This window comes from Squalius cephalus (assembly GCF_949319135.1).
Source record: "Squalius cephalus genome assembly, chromosome: 12".
NCBI lineage: Eukaryota > Metazoa > Chordata > Actinopteri > Cypriniformes > Leuciscidae > Squalius > Squalius cephalus.
Genome location: NC_137133.1, coordinates 13,242,005 through 13,258,814, shown reverse-complemented (window position 1 = coordinate 13,258,814; position 16,810 = coordinate 13,242,005). Strand labels below are relative to the sequence as shown.

Sequence of the window (16,810 nt, the reverse complement as noted above, 5' to 3'; positions counted from 1 at the left end):
GCGTCCCACAGCTTTTCCACACAGATTTTGAGAGTTGGCCAGCTAAACAAAATAGACCAAAGAAGTAGACTAATGGCTAGTGTCCAGGAGATGCGAGGTACATTCATATTTATGAAATAAACACTTATAATAATAGCCTAGCCTATATTTCTCTTACAAGAGTTAGTCATAAGTGAATTTATATATATATATACTTATATACTTATTTGCAGCTGTATCATACAAATAAATAGTTCAAAAATCATACATTGTGATTTCTGGATTTTTTTTTTTTAGATTATGTCTCTCACAGTGGACATGCACCTACAATGACAATTTCAGACCCCTCCATGATTTCTAAGTGGGAGAACTTGCAAAATAGCAGGGTGTTCAAATACTTATTTTCCTCACTTTATATACTCTGATAAAAAAGTAATTTCCAGTGAAAACTTCAAAAGAGAAGAGCGGTGCTGAGAAGCTGCTCCTTACATCACAGAATAAATTACATTTAAAATGAGAAAGAACATGGACTACCACATTCGATATCTGCTACGAGCTTCACTTCAATTAAAGAGAAGCAAACAAAAAGACTAATTTCAGGAATATCACAAAACTCAGATGCGTGTAAAAAAAAAAAAAAGCAGGGAATTGAATGTTGGAGTGAAGAGAACAGGCCAGAGGATGTGTGAAAAACTATTTAATTAAAGTCTTTGCCCAGATCTCACACTGAAAGAGGAGCGGGGATGTACTGGTGTGTGTTGAATGATAAATAAACATGTTCCAATGCTCTGCTTGCCTTAGGCTCTGAATCCCAATTTTCCTCTGAGACACCGGCTGAATGGACATAAGGCAACTCTGTTGAGTTTATATATGGTTAATTCCCAAAATATAATTTTTTCACTGCCATGATTTGTCAGTCATATTTGTACGGAGAGATGAAATGTGTGAGGTAACCTGATGATCATATTCTTCATATTCTTTGGAATGATCCAAAGAGTGTCTTGAGCTTCAGTGGAAGAAGAGCATCTGTAAAGATCCATCTGTAAAGTGTCACATAATCAATGTCACAAATTTACTTATTTGACTAGCAACCTGTAAAATGAATAAGAAACATTTAAGATTCTTCACTATTTATGTCATACTTTAATGTTGCTTTGTTTTTTAATCCTAAAACGTCCTGCTCATTTCCGAGTTTTGAATCCCAGATTTTTAGTGTGATCTCAGACCCCGCACAGTGCCCAACAGTATAGTACAGTAAAGAACTTTTTTCTATTTTAATACTTTAAAATGTAATGTATTGCTGAAACCATTCTAATGTGCTGTTTTGGTGCTCAAGAAACATTTCTTCTTATTATTGAAAATATTATTCTTATTCTTTTTTTTTTTTCAGGATTCTTTGAAAGTTCAAAAGAACAACATTTATTTGAAATAGAAGATTGTTTACATTGTTAGAAAATATTTCTGTCACTTTTGATCAATTTAATGCAGCCTTGCTGAATACGTTTTTTTTTTTTTTTTTATCTTGACTACTAAGTATTTTTTTCTTGTACAATTATACATGCAGACAACATGGAATAATTTTTATGAATACAGGCCTTTAAACAATTTAAACAAGTTAGTGATTAATAAAAATGGCCAATGACCGCTATTACAATATAAACTTTTGAATGCCAATTTGAACCTAAATTCTAGATATTTATGCCCATGTCATCAGTATGTAATCAGTGGCATTTTGCATCTCTGACTTGTTTTCCAACAGGCGAGAAACAGGCCGCAACACATGTCTCTTTGGACCAGGAGTTTGACCGTGATCTTTCCCAGATGTGGAGGGAGTTGGAGGAGCGGGTTGTCGCTGTGGCGAACAGAGGGACGGTTCCCGTCACCTTCCAGCCCTCCCAGTGCTGCCTGAACAGCCAGACGGACAACCTCAGATACCCCCTCGCCGTGGTGGAGGGTACGTGTCCCCCCTCCACCTGCTTATTAAGCATTTTTATTTGTGCTGTATATCTGGTCCTCCAAATTTTGATTCCTCCATTGCTTTGATTGCTCCATTGACACAAACTCTTGGTTTCTGTTGAGGTGTTGATGCACTTAAGGGTCTTCATTATTCCGTTTGATGCCTTCCGTGGCTGCGTTTTTGGTTTGTTAGTGAATTTTTAATTGGACTGAAATCAATTATTTACCATTTGCTTTCCTCTTTATTTGATTAAATCTGTAGAAACTGACTGTTCCTATGAGAGAACCAATGAAGCAGAGAGACCCTTACCTGGATTTGACCTGTTTGAATTGCCTCACTGCCTCTTCAGTAGAATATTCAGTAGTGCACGTGAGACTAGTATTGATTTTTGAATTGAATTAGTTATCATACTACATGAACATTCACTTTTCAACACCTCATAGGGGATGATTATAGAGGAACTGGAAGAACATGCAAACACCCTTTGGTGATGTTGCCATGTTCCTACTTATTTGTATTCCTTATTAGCAAATATTTCAGCAGCAAAGCACATCATATAAACCATACTATTTGTAAACATCACGGTTCAATAGATTTTATGTTAGATCAATTAGTTATTTGGTTGTTGCACAGGTTTGACCCTTCTCTGCCTTTTTCTGACGTGGTTTAGACAAGGAAGTCTGCGATACCTGGAGAAAGCTGTCCGGTAGCATTCCTGTTCCTGATTGGCTAATGGAACCTCTAGAATGTGCTCAGTCTTGAATCCTTCAGTAATGATGTGAAATACAGGCGACAAGGAAAAATATAAGCGGTTTCATTCTTTTAAATGCTCAGTAAAAACTTTGCTTATTGACAAAATAAATCTGCTATAAATTTAATATAGGATTTGAATAGGTTAAAAATATTTAACTAATTAAGTGCACACTTTTCTGTAGTTAAAACAAAACAAAAATATTTTGAATAATATTTGTAAAAATAAAAAATATTTTGATAAAATAAAAATATTTACCAAGAATCATCATTGCCAATACTGCCAATATAGATAATATTACCACTATTAAAATAGATTTTTTGTTTTGTTTGTTTGCATTCAAAAGTTTTATTCAGTAGGTACAAATGAAATTGATCAAAAGTGACATTAAAGACATTTGTAATGTTACGAAAGATTTCGATTTCAAATAAATAATCTGAAGAAATGTTTCTTGAGCAGTAAATCAGCATATTAGAATGATTTCTGAAGGATCATGTGACGCTGAAGACTGGAGTAATGATGCTGAAAACTCAGCTTTGATCACAGGAATAAATGACTGTAAAAGCATCAGACCATTAAGCTTTGACTTCTCCGTCGGAGGGGTAGTATCAAACAAGCAGTCCAGTATTTCCTCTTTGTAATAAGCAGTTTATTTTCTTATTTCCTTTGTTCGGCATACACTCCCACATTTAAATTGCCTTTAAAAACTGGTTCGCTCCCACCCGTTGCCTTTTCCTGACACTAGTTGAATGTGTGTCACTACAGGGGGGTGACAATAGTACAATTCAATAGAAATAAGCTCATAGAAATATACATAAAATACAAAAGTAAATAATACAAATATAATACAAATAAATGAATATTTATAATATAATATAATATAATATAATATAAATAATTAAAAAAAAATTACAAAAATGAAACATTAAAGTGGCCATAACATTCCCAGCCCCTAATTGTTCCCTTGAAACAATTAAAAAAACATATATTTTGTAATAAGTCCACAAGTTTAAATATTTCGCTCCATAAGTAACAAAATCCATTTCGTTCTTTATTTAAGCCCTTTGAAAAATTCCCTTTCTGCTTCTTGTAGCAGACATAATTTATTAACGGGGTATTCCAAGATACTGGTCTTTGTTTTGATGCAGACATGATGAACCAGACCTTTGGAATCTGGAAATACTTCAATCCCCTTGCTAATTTGCAATGACTTGCGGGTTGCAGTGTTGTCTGCAATTAGAACAATACATCCACATTCAGAATTTCTCATCTTTTGTGTTAATTTCTGTCGTAGTTGCATAGGTGGGAGGTATTCTCATACCCACCGTTCCCAGAATAAATATGCCAGGTATTTAGCCTGCTACACATCATCTTTATTAAACAGGCCAGTTGGTATTATTGGTTTTCCTTTCAGAAGAAGCAGATGGTTGGGTGTTAAAGGTTCAAGGTCATTGAGGTTAAAAGAGGCCGTTAAGGGACGATCATTTAGGATGGCTTCAGCTTCACACAAAGCAGTCTGCAAAAATTCATCGTTCGTTTGTTGTTTAAAAATGGGATTAAGGGTTGTCTTTATCAATCCAGTTATTCTTTCCCATACACCGCCATGGTGTGCACCTAAAGGAGGGTTGAATATCCATATTACCCTCAGAGAGTATCTTTTTAATTGTATTGTGATCCATACTCTTTATAGCTTCTCTTAAAGGAGTAGTTCACTTTAAAATGAAAGGTACCCCATGATTTACTCACCCTCAAGCCATCCTATGTGTATATGACTTTCTTCTTTCAGACGAATACAGTCGGAGTTTTATTAAAAAAAATCCTGGCTCTTCCAAGCTTTATAATGGCAGTGAATTGCAACCAACAGTTTGAAGCTCAAAAAAGTGAATCCATCCATCATAAACAATCTCCACATCGCTCCAAGGGGTTAATACAGGCCTTCTGAAGCAAAGTGATGAGTTTGTAACGTGTTAAATATGGATAATTTTCTCACACAAAGTAAAATTCTAGCTTCCGGCCAAACAGCCATACGCAGTCAACTCGTGCAACTTATGACGTCAGCAGTAGCGTAGTACGTCATGGTGTAGCATAAATATCAGCAGTACGTTGCATTACTCGCATAAGTTGCGCTTAGACTTAAGTCAAATCCGTATGTTAGTTTGGCCGGAAGCTAGTTATTTTACTTTATAAAGTTTTAAATATGAATATTTTTCTTACACAAACTTTATTAACCCCTTGGAGCCACATGGAGTTCGTTTATGACGGATGGATTTGTTGTGTCAAAACTACTTTCTCTATTTGTGGATGCAATTTTGGATTGCCTTTGCTCTGCTTTGCTTGGAGCCTTGACCCGGATTCGCACTGAGGCTGCACAGGATCTATAATTTTTCCATAAACTGGATCCAGACTTATTCGTGCCTGCTTTTCTACAAATTCCACTGGGTCATTAAACTTTGCTCTTTTGTTCTGCTTATCAGACAGATCACATGCACAGCTTCTCCACTTGTCTCTCTGCTTGAATAGAAGTTTAGAGACAATGGTTCTGATGTTGGTTGAAGTGTCCACTTCAGTGTCTTTTGTATCATTCAGAGAAGCTCTCAAAAATAGTGCATAATTGTGCAGAGCAATTCCATTTATGCCTCAAAGAATAATTTCTTAGGATCCATTTACAGACAGCTTTGTATCAGCTCTTTTGGTCTACCAGACGTATACTGCTCTAAGAAAGTACAGTTTCTCTTTGGCATTGTCTGTCTTGTCCTCAAATCTGTATTTAAAGGCTCTTATAAAGAAAACATTTAAGTGGATTGCCATCAAACCCTGGTATTTCCCTTACTGGAAGTGAAGATACTCTGTTGCCTTGCAATTAAGTCAACAATTCTTTTTAGAACAGGAGCGCTAAATTTACTTGAGCTCGTTGAACTGCTTCTGGAGTCCCTTACAACATGACTTACTGGAAGTTGGGGTGTTGTAAAATGTAAGCTTGGTTCTGTATCAGAAGGATCATACATTTGAAGCATTCATGCCATCCCTAGGCACATTAGGACAAACTTGAGTTGATATTTCAAACTGCTTAATCACCTTTAACTTGGGCATGTTTCTCATCTAAGGCAGCAGCTTGTGCACGGGCAGATGAAGAAGAACCCTTAGAGGCTTTGCTGGAAGCGACTGATACACTGTCTTCTCAGTCTCACATGTAAATCAACTGCATCAGTGTTATCAGACTGGGCCTGCGCAATGTCTGTTTGGGCTGGGCTGGTACATTTAATGAGCTCATATTATCCACCCATATATCCGATTCCCTTTGAAAATCAATAAAGCGATGAAATGTTGGCTCATACAATCCACCTGATCAGCATATTTCTCATCTTCCTCTAAGCAAAGCCTCTGTATTGAGTCATGCTAATCATTAAATTCATTCAGTGTTTCATTGAATTCAACACCTTTTAAAACGTTTTCCACATTTCCTTTCTTCATAAAACTCTGAAGCTAATTTACATTTCTCGTTAAAATGCCCAGTCTTGCTCTACGAGAGCCAATTAGTTTTAACAGTTTTTGTTCATTCATCTCAACAAGTGATTGATCCTCCACTTCAATCATCATAATTATGTGTTCTTATTATTTATAATTATCATTTGTTTACCTCCTTTCCTATGTCAAACGCAATCTCATTTTTGTCCACATAGGCGTTACATTCTTGAGGCGTCCTTCGCTCATAACACATCAGGTTTCGGCAACAGTCCATCCAGCTCTCTCAATAGAGTGCCGAAGTTATGACGTCACTTTGTAGGCCAAAACGCGGAAGTGAGTTAGCATTTTAGCACTTCCGGTTCCCTCGCCTTAAAGTCTATGGGTTTTTTTAATGGGTTTTTGCTAAATCGCCTGAAATAAGGTCTGTGGTTAACAAAGCCTCTACATATTTTCACGTTTTGATCTATGACATAAAACACACCAGTTATAACCTGCTTGTGATTTTTTTAAACTTTATTGTGTCTTAAAAACGGTGGTTGCTAACAAGTTGCTAAAAGGGACTACATCCTTTGGCAGGGACTTTAGACGTCATCATGACAAACAGCCTCACGTTCTTAGAAGTTTACCTTTCAGTTATACTTAACGTTATATATTTAGTCTTTTCAAATTGTAGTTTTTCCAAATATTGTTGTACACAGAATTCTGTGATATTAAGGTAACCGATTACCAGTTCTTTATTTCTGTGGAGAGACTGTAGTTCGACAATGGTGTTTTGTTTTGTCCCGAGATGCAACCACAAGTCGTCGAATGAAAGATGCTCGTTTTTACCGTTTACCAAACATACAATCAAACATAATACAGTGAAAGATAATCTTTAAAGTTTATTTGGGGCACAATGATCAGGCATATTAATAATCTTAATCACAAAGAAAATAATATTAAGGTTTATAGAAACTAACAAAATAATAAACGAATAAATAAAACCTTAACAAAAGATAAAAAAAATCTCAGAGAGGCACGCATAAACAAAATTAGTTTCTAACATTTTTGGAAAAAACGAATGGGTAATATTTCTCATGAAAAAGTGGATAAGTTTTCATACCATAGACTGTAAAAAATAGGTTCATACACAGCGCAGATCATAATGAGCGAGCGAGTTTGAGGAAGCTTGATGATGACGTTGATCCGCGACCATGGTGTGCTGTAGCAGAGAAGGGCTCTGGCTGTAGTCCGTTTATAGCCTACCGTTAGCATTTTATATCTGACGGCTTTATTTAGGCTTCAAAATGTATACATTTTGGATTAACTTGTAAAGATTATCTTGATAGACAAAACGTGTAAGGGTCACAACTCTTTATTGAACACAGATCTTATTTTTTGCGATTTTCCAAAAGTCTATGGGGAAAATGCATAGCTTTTTGATCGAGGGAACCCATGCGCCGCTAACTTCCGGGTTGTCCTACAAAGTGACGTCATAACTTCGGCACTCTATTCAATCCTTTTTTAAAATCTTAATTTCCTATGTACTCACAAACCAAAGCAAGCCTTATTGTTTCAAATCCAACTGTTCAAAGCTCTTGAGTGTATCGAGGATCCATTGGAATGTCTGAATAGAAATATACACAAAATACAAATGTAAATAATACAAAGATAATACAAAGTTTTTACATAATGTACATTATTATAATATCAATAACTCCGTTTATTCAGGGCAAAAAAAAAAAAAGGTATATATTAAAATAGAAATTTTTTTTTTTTTAAATCTAACTGACCCCAAACTTTTGTAGTGTATATTTGAAATTGTAGTGTATAAGTCATCATCACTACAAATGATCAGATTTTTGTGAATCATTTATTAACAATTACAGAACATGGTATTTAACAACTTTGAAAACAAAGAAAACAATTCTCACACAAACCTATTGTAATAAATATCCAGTATTTTTGTGTAAATTAATGTATATTTTTATGTGACGTATCAACCTTCTGGATACTTCATTAATTATTGAGCCTTTTGCATTTTCACTGTATCAGCTCACCTGGTACATCCTCAGATCCATGACCTCAGAGTCATGTTTTGTTCTCCTTCCCCATAATTTTCTGTCATGTCGTTTGCAATTCAAACATTGGCTTCTTTTGTCATTTTGCGAACCCACAGAACCCATCATTGTGGAGGTGGTTTTCCGTAACCCCTTGAAGGTTCCCTTGGCTCTGTCGGCTCTGTCTCTGCTGTGGAAGTTTACTCTGAAAGACTTCTCAGGCTCTCAGGGTGGCACAACCGGAGAAACCATCACCAATGAGAAAGAGGCAGCGTCTTTAAAAGAAGTAAGGCTTTTTATCATCTCTCGGTTCATCATGCCTAAGGCATCCAGGTTTGGCTTTTTCATCAGTTTGATTAACTTCTCTGCATTTGAATCTGTTCCAGACCACAGCCCTCAATGACATAATTGAAACGCAAGTCATTCCAGAGTTCAACATAAGTCCAGAGGAGACCAAAGTGGTTCGAGCACCTTTTTCTCTTCTCTCTCCCCTTCTACTCTCTCTTTTTTTTTCCGTTGCCTTAACTGAATTGGCTTTTTATTCTGTCTCTCTCTCCTGCTTTCTCAGGCTCGTTTGAAGCTGCTTCCTCGTAAGACAGGAGAGTTGCATGTTCTCGGTGTGGTGTACAACCTGGACACTGGAGAAGTGGGCAACAGTGAAGGTGTAAAACAAACACACATTCTTTGACACGCATGTAAACAATGAAACAATTAGTTAATGTGATTTATGTGATGTGGCACTAACTGTAGATGCGGTTGGTTTGTGCTGCAGGTTCAGTGCCTGGTGATCTGATGTGTGTGCGTGGACAGCAGAATCTGGAGATCCAGGGGCCCAGACTCAATGTAACCAAAGAAGAAAAGACTTCAGTCAAATATGGACCAGACCGCCGCCTTGACCCCATCATCACCCCTCCAATGCCCTCACTGGAGGTGTGTTTAAGTTAATCAAAGCTTGACTTTAATGTGCCCCAATATATATATATTGTCTCCTACAATAGGTTTACATGCATCCAAGGTATTTTCTCATGATATACACTCACCGGCCTCTTTATTAGCTACACCTTGCTAGTACTGGGTTGGACCCCTTTTTGCCTTCACAACTGCCTTAAATCTTCGTGGCATAGATTCAACAAGCTGCTTGAAACATTCCTCTGAGATTTTGGTCCATATTGACATGACTTCATATAGCATCAAGTAGTTGCTGCTGATTTGTCGGCTGCACATCCATGATGTGAATCTCCTTTTCCACCACATCCCAAAGGTGCTCTATTGGACTGAGGTCTGGTGACTGTGGAGGCCATTTGAGGATAGCTACTCATGTTCTAGAAACCAGTTTGAGATGATTTGAGCTTTGTGACATGGTGCGTTATCCTGTTACAAGTAGCCATCAGAAGATGGGACACTGTGGTCATAAAGGGATGGACATGTTCAGCAACAATTCTCAGGAAGGCTGTGGCATTTAAACAATCCTCATTTGTTACTTAGGGGACCAAAGGGCACCACCAGCAGCCTGAACCGTTGATACAAGGAGGGATGGATCCATGCTTTTATGTTGTTTACTCCAAATTCTGACCTGGCAATATTTCAGTCTTCTATTGTCCAACTTTGGTGAGCCCGTGCGAAATGTAGCCTCAGTTTCCTGTCCTTGGCAGACAGGAGTGGCACTTTCTGTGGTGTTCTGCTGCTGTAGCCCATCTGATTCAAGGATCAACGTGTTGTGCGTTCAGAGATGCTCTTCTGCAGACCTCAGTTGTAACGAGTTGCCTTTCTATCAGCTCGAACCAGTCATTCACCTCTGACCTCTGGCATCAACTAGGCATTTTTAACCACAGATCTGCTGCTCACTGGATGGTTTCTCTTTCAGACCATTCTCTGTAAACCCTAGAGAGGGTTGTATGTGAAAATACCAGTAGATCTGAAATGCTCAGACCAGCCCGTCTGGCACCAACAACAATGCCACATTCAAAGTGCTTCAGCAGATCAACTTGACCATGTTTGACTACATGCCTAAATGCATTGAGTTGTTGCCATTTGATTGGCTGATTAGATATTTGCGTTAACAAGCAGTTGAAAAGGTGTACCTAATAAAGTGTCTGGCGAGCATCACCTATTTTCTCACTGTGTCTGAAATTCGATAAAGTTCGATAAAGATTAATTTACTCTAAGCCTCTTATCTCTGAAAGCCGACTCTACTCTGATTGATCAGGGGGCCCTGTCTGTTGTGATTGGTCAACTGCTTACAGCGCGTCAGAATTGAAACTCCAATTGCCGTACCTGAATTTCAGCCCTGGAGCACTTGATACACGGTGATACGAACAGTACCGATGGTGTCAGTTTTATCATTTCGAGCTTGAGTTCTGACTTGACATGATTTGCTTTTGCAGTGCAGAAAACAGCATCTTTTCATCATGTCGACAACATGAACCAAACTCTTCCAGGCCTCAGCTACAAGTACAGTGTTTGAAGGTCATAGTAGACGTTGTTCGCAGGGAGCCAGTGAAGACTATAGGCTGCCATTATGCAAATTTTTTATAAATCTATGTAGGTTTGTGCAGGAAGTAAGGCTGGAATTACTGACAATTTGGCAGTTCAGAATCTGTTCTTTTGGGAGGCAATAACTCCATTTATTGTGCACTTTGAATTTTGAAACTTTGCAGAACTTTCACAAACAGCTATATTACACACTACATGAAAGGTAATATCCAAAAAAGCATAATGGGGCACTCTTAAGTTTTAAAGTGGGCATAGTCTTTTTTTCCCACTGTTGTGAAGTATATCCAAGTGAAACTGCTTATTGAACAAGAAAAAAATGTTGGGCGAACTTGATTTTGTGAATCAGGAATTGATTGGATGGTTCTGATTTGCTATTGCTGTGATGTCATGTGGGTGACAGGTTGTCATCAGAGAAGAGAAGAGATGTTGCTGCAAGATGGAGGGGAAGTTATTTAGATTAAAGATTGACGGCACATGAATAAAAAAAAAAAAATTGTGCACGGATAAATCATTTATAATAAATACTGCAATATTCCATAAAAAAATATATATATTTGACAATTTGATTTCATGCTGACTTTAATAAGCTACATGACCTAACCTGGTCCTGAGAACTAAGAGCAGATTTAGTATAAAAGCATTAGTCACAGTTAAATCAAGACCGTTTAATGATTTGCAGTGCTCAGATTGCACTCCCAAGTCTGGGATATATTGAATATTCACAATATATTGAGAATGATTTAGATGGAGGTTTATAAATTATGCTATGGTGTAAATATTGCAGTGATTTAAATAATTTCCTCCAAGACGCTTGAAGAAACCTACCTGCTAAGTTACAGTACTGTGAAAAGTTATAGGCACTTAAAATGTTATAAAGAGAGGTTGCTTTAAAAAATAACATCATAAATAGATAGTATACACACACAGCCGTGTAATAGAAAGGACACATATGGTTTTACATATCAGAACATAATAAAAAATCATCTGGTGTTTAGCAGGTCTTAAATTAAATACAACCTCAGATGAGTATCAACAAATTACATATTACACTGTGTCATTATTTATTTAACAAAAATATAGCCAAACTGGAAAAGCCATGGGTGACAAACTAAGTACACCCTATGATTCAATTGCTTGTAGAGCCACTTTTAGCCGAAATAAGTTGAAGGAATCGTTTTCTCTATGACCGTATCAGTCTCTCACTGCTCTTCTTTACAATGTTTCTTCAGTTCATTGAGTTTTGTGGGCATCTGTTTATGCCCAGCTCTCTTAAGGTCCCGCAACAGCATTTCAGTCGGGTTGAGGTCTTCAGCCATTCTGTTGTAGATTTGCTGGTGTGCTCGGGATCATTGTCCTGTTGCATTACCCAATATCGGCCAAGCTTTAGCTGTCGGACAGATGGCCTCACATTTGACTCTAGAATACTTTGGTATGCAGAGGAGTTCATCAAAAATCATCAACCCACAACCACTGTGCTTGGCAGTTGGTATGAGGTGTTTGTGCTGATATGCTGTATGTGATTTACACCTAACTTGGCGCTGTGCATTATGGCCAAACATCTCTACTTTGGTCTCGTCTTTCCAAAGGACATTGTTTCAGAAGTCTTGAGGTTTGTTCAGATGCAACTAAGCCGTGCTGCCATGTTCTTTTTTACAGAGAAGAAGCTTCTCCTGGCAACCCTTCCAAACATGCCATACTTGTCCCGTCTTTTTAAAATTGTACTTCCATGAACTTTAACATTTTAACATGTTAGTCTCAGGTGAAGTTCTTGGGTGTTTTGTGATTTCTCTGAGCATTGCACGGTCTGACATTGGGGTGAATTTGCTGGGACGTCCACCCCTCGGAAGATTGCCAACTGTCTTGAATTTTTTTCACTTGTTACTGTAGAATAATGGGCTTCAACTTGTTTGTAAATGGCCATATAACCCTTCTCAGATTGATAGCAGCAATAATTGCTTCTCTAAGATCATTGCTGATGTCTTTCTTCCTTGGCATTGTTAACACACACCTGAATGCTCCAGACCGGCAAACTGCCAAAACTTCTGCTTTATAGAGGTGATCACACTTGCTGATGATCAATTAATCAAAGACAGTTGATTAGCAGCGCCTGACTGCTGCTCGCCCTCTTAATTCCTATGGAAGCAGTGAGGGTTCCATTTTGGCCTAGTTTTTGTTAAATAAATAATGACATGGTGTAATGTTATGTGATGTTGTTTTTCTGAGGTTGTTTTATGTAATTTTAAGACCTACCAAGAACCAGATTATTTTTGATTGCGTTTTCTTTTTCACACAACTATACATATATAAGGGGTAACAAAATAAACTGGCAGTTTCTCTCTTTGCCTAAAAGGGTTAAATGGCGGTTCTTGGCGATAACAAGCTACATGTGGACCAGTCTTTATGCAAGTAGTCAGTCCTCTGTGAGACAAACCATGTAATCACTATTTCTCTTTCTTTTTCCTCTCAGGTGTTTTTTATTAACTTCCCCACTGGTTTATTGTGTGGTGAGATCCGAAAAGCGTGGGTGGAGTTTGTGAACGTGAGTGCAGTCCCTCTTACTGGTCTTCGGGTGGCGTCCACACACCCAGAGTTCTTCACATTCGGGAGTGCCGCCTCTGACCTTACCCCAGTGACCCCCACAGCAGCAGAGCACTGCTCCGCCTACAAGACTGTGTCCATGCCCCCGTCAGTGGCCACAGTGTCGCTCGTGTCACCAGCGGCGTTCGGGGTCACCAGCGGTGACCGGCCGATGGTGGCGGAGATTCCCTTGTCACGAGGTGTGCTGGGACCAGGGGAGGCGTTACAGATCCCGCTGTGGCTGAGGGGGCCTGAACTAGAGGGTGTGCATGAAATCAACTTTCTGTTTTACTATGAGAGTACAGAGAAGACTGCCAAACTCAGGTACGTGGCCATTTATTTATTTACTAATAATAGACAATACAATGAACTGGGTTTGTTTGAGAAGGTTTCCTTAAGCAAATGCAGCTTTTTTGGCTGTATTCACTCAATTGTCATTTTGGAAAATATTGTTGGACTGTCTTTTTTTGATTGATTTACTACTTGCACTTGAATTTATGGGTTCAAAAGAGGGATTTTTAGAAAGATTTGAACCATCCAATCCCATCCATCCATCCATCCATCCATCCATCCATCCATCCATCCATCCATCCATCCATCCAATGTTTTGTGTCTTGGAAATGCACATTTGACAATAGCTTGAGTTAGGACTCAAGCTGGGACTGATGTACCGTACATTTATTTCATAACTTTTAAATAAAATTTCATAAATTTTAACGGCCTAATTTTTTAATATTCTTACTGAGTTAGAACTCTACTCTTATTAAAGTTAACCATTGGTTTCTGTAATTTGCCCTATATTTAATTTCTCCTTTAATATTTAATACATGTACATATTATCTAATAAAATTCAATATGAATATCCCACATTTTTGCCACAATACCATGTTTAAAGTTAGTGTTATTACAGTAAATCCATGGTAGATGTTGGAGATTTGGGGATTGAAAAGTATTCGTTTTGGCTCAATGCTTTTCTTGTTTTCTGCATCAGTGTTGCTGAGAATGTCACAGCTGTTTCATTCGGCTTTAAACTAGTTTAAATCACAGAGACATTTGAGGTTTGCATCGTAGACCTCTTGTATCAAACGCTTGTCACTGGATCTCACTGCGCTGTGTAGTGGTCGCGTGATGGATACCAGTCAGCGTTTCGCTTTTGCCGCATTTAATGTTTCTCATAAGCAACAGAAATGGCAGCGCTTTTCAGTAATCAAGTTTTGTTTTACTCACGGTTTAGTGCAACTTCTAGCCTAAAATCTAGTGCTCTCACCTTGTGTTGACATTGTGAAACTGCATGATTTGTAAAATATACGTGGCGGGCCACATGCAATGTATTTTAATAGACAAGCTGCAAACTTTGGACACCCCTGCTCTAATGTAAATTAAAGTACTTTATGATTAAGTTAAATACAATATGTTCCGTAAGTAAGCTACTTTACCTGTGAATCCTGTTGTTTCTTGTTAAAAGGGTGCCATTTTTTTTAGGGACTCAGCAAATGGCAGCATTTATGGGTATTAAAAAATGTATAACTAAGTAGAAATTTGTAAATATCAGTAAGAAATATTGGTCAGTTGAAGCCATAGCTTTGTGGGCAGTGTGCCGACGTATAGCGCAACAATACGGGCGACAAAAGTTCGAGTCACGGTTTGTGGTCCTTTCTCCACCCCATTCCTCTCTCTCTTGACTGTACTATCTAATAAAAAAGCCCAACAATATTACTTATTCTGCATATAGAGTGTTAAAGATTGACTTAAACACAAAAATTAAACAACATCTTTAATTTTTCTTCAAAAATGAAAAAGAGTTTAATTTCCTTTCATTGGCTACTGTTGATGCTGAGCAATTTGATAGTGGCTGATAATCTAACATGAGCGCATACATTTTCATTTGGAAATTTGCTGTCTGAAGTTTAAAGGGGACTAATTGACCTGCTACATAATTAAGTGTTTGAAAATTACAGCATGACTTCCCGTGACTCATCTTTACTTTCTCTGAAACTTTTAGTCACAGGGTTCTTCGACACACGGTTTTCATCTGTGCAAGTCGCTCTCTCAGCGTCAGAGCCACGGCCAGCCGCAGCAACACGCTGCATTGCGGAGAGCGAGAGAAAGAAGAGGGCAGAGGAAGGGAAGAAAAGAACGGCAACATGCTGGTCTTTGTAGACGTGGAGAACATTAACACGGTGAGCTCTTTCCCACACATGGACGACTCAAGCAGAGCTGCTGTGTCTTTTTTTATAATAATACTTTCTCTTTTTGCACTATGGCATTAAGGATGCACAGATAATAAAATTATAGTGCTGTCAAATCGATTATTTGTGATTAATCGCATCTAACATAAAGGTTTTTGTTTATATAATATATTGGCGTATGCAGGGTTCTAAATTAACACCCGCCAACCCGCCAAATGCGGGTTAAAATTCATTTTGGCGGGTGTTAATAAAAACTTACTAGCCAGTTTGGCCGGTGATGCATGAGGCATTACATGCAGGGATGTAGTGGAGGCTAAACGGACGTAAACGCCGTTTACGCACCTCCCAAAATTCGGAAATAGCGTTTACCCACCTCCTAAGTGTGTTTATCCACCTCTAAATTGCGTTTATCCACCTCTAAATTTCACGCTTTTCAAGTGCGTGATCGCCGATCGGTACATGATTCGAGCATTTGGGCCGTTAACGACAGAGCAGGACATTGAGCAGAGAGCGCAGCGCGCCGACACACACACACACACACGGAAGAGAACGGCGCGGAAAAGACACGATCGTGAAGTTACTAGCTGCGAGAGAATGAAACCTATCGCCGAACGCGGAGGCGAGACGGAACATTTATTTTATTTTTTATTTTATTTTTTGCAAAATCGTCTGTTAATGTCGGCAGCCATTACACTTGTGGAAACTACAGTGCAACTTATATTGTCTTTCTTCTGTTAATTACAGAAACTTTTTTCTGAGTTTTCTTTAGCCTAAAGTTTGCGAGAAACCATGGAAACGAATGGACACAGAAAACACAAGAAATAAGACAAACGGAGTTGGCTAGTAAAGTATTAAACGAAATGCGGCAGTGGTACTTGGGACAGACTTCAGGGGGCGAGAAGAGGAACGAGGCAGGGGATGAGGAGGGTATCGACAGAGAAACTAAGAAAAGAAAATTCCAAATGGCATTTGCCACAATGTAGCCTACTCAAAAAAAAAAAAAAAAAAAAATTTTGGCTAGTGGATATTCTGATTGGCTGGTAACTTTAGAAAGTTACCAGCCACATTGGCTGGTGATCAAAAAAGTTAATTTAGAACCCTGGGCGTATGTGTGTGTGTGTGTGTGTGTATATATATACACTCACCTAAAAGATTATTAGGAACACCATACTAATACTGTGTTTGACCCCCTTTCACCTTCAGAACTGCCTTAATTCTACGTGGCATTGATTCAACAAGGTGCTGAAAGATTCTTTAGAAATGTTGGCCCATATTGATAGGATAGCATCTTGCAGTTGATGGAGATTTGTGGGATGCACATCCAGGGCACGAAGCTCCCGTTCCACCACATTCCAAAGAT

General features: G+C 38.2%; 1 protein-coding gene across 9 annotated transcripts in view; it reads left to right on the top strand.

Moving 5' to 3' along the window:
- The window catches only part of trappc8 (trafficking protein particle complex subunit 8), a 69,448-nt gene that overhangs the window by 34,724 nt on the left and 17,914 nt on the right, over nt 1–16,810 (top strand). For all 9 annotated transcript variants that reach the window (XM_079889073.1, XM_079889072.1, XM_079889071.1 and 6 more), the window contains 7 exons: nt 1,739–1,933; nt 8,311–8,477; nt 8,578–8,652; nt 8,760–8,853; nt 8,964–9,121; nt 13,152–13,585; nt 15,264–15,441. In XM_079889073.1, the coding sequence (XP_079745199.1) occupies nt 1,739–1,933; nt 8,311–8,477; nt 8,578–8,652; nt 8,760–8,853; nt 8,964–9,121; nt 13,152–13,585; nt 15,264–15,441 (1,301 nt within the window). The remainder of the gene's footprint in view (nt 1–1,738; nt 1,934–8,310; nt 8,478–8,577; nt 8,653–8,759; nt 8,854–8,963; nt 9,122–13,151; nt 13,586–15,263; nt 15,442–16,810) is intronic.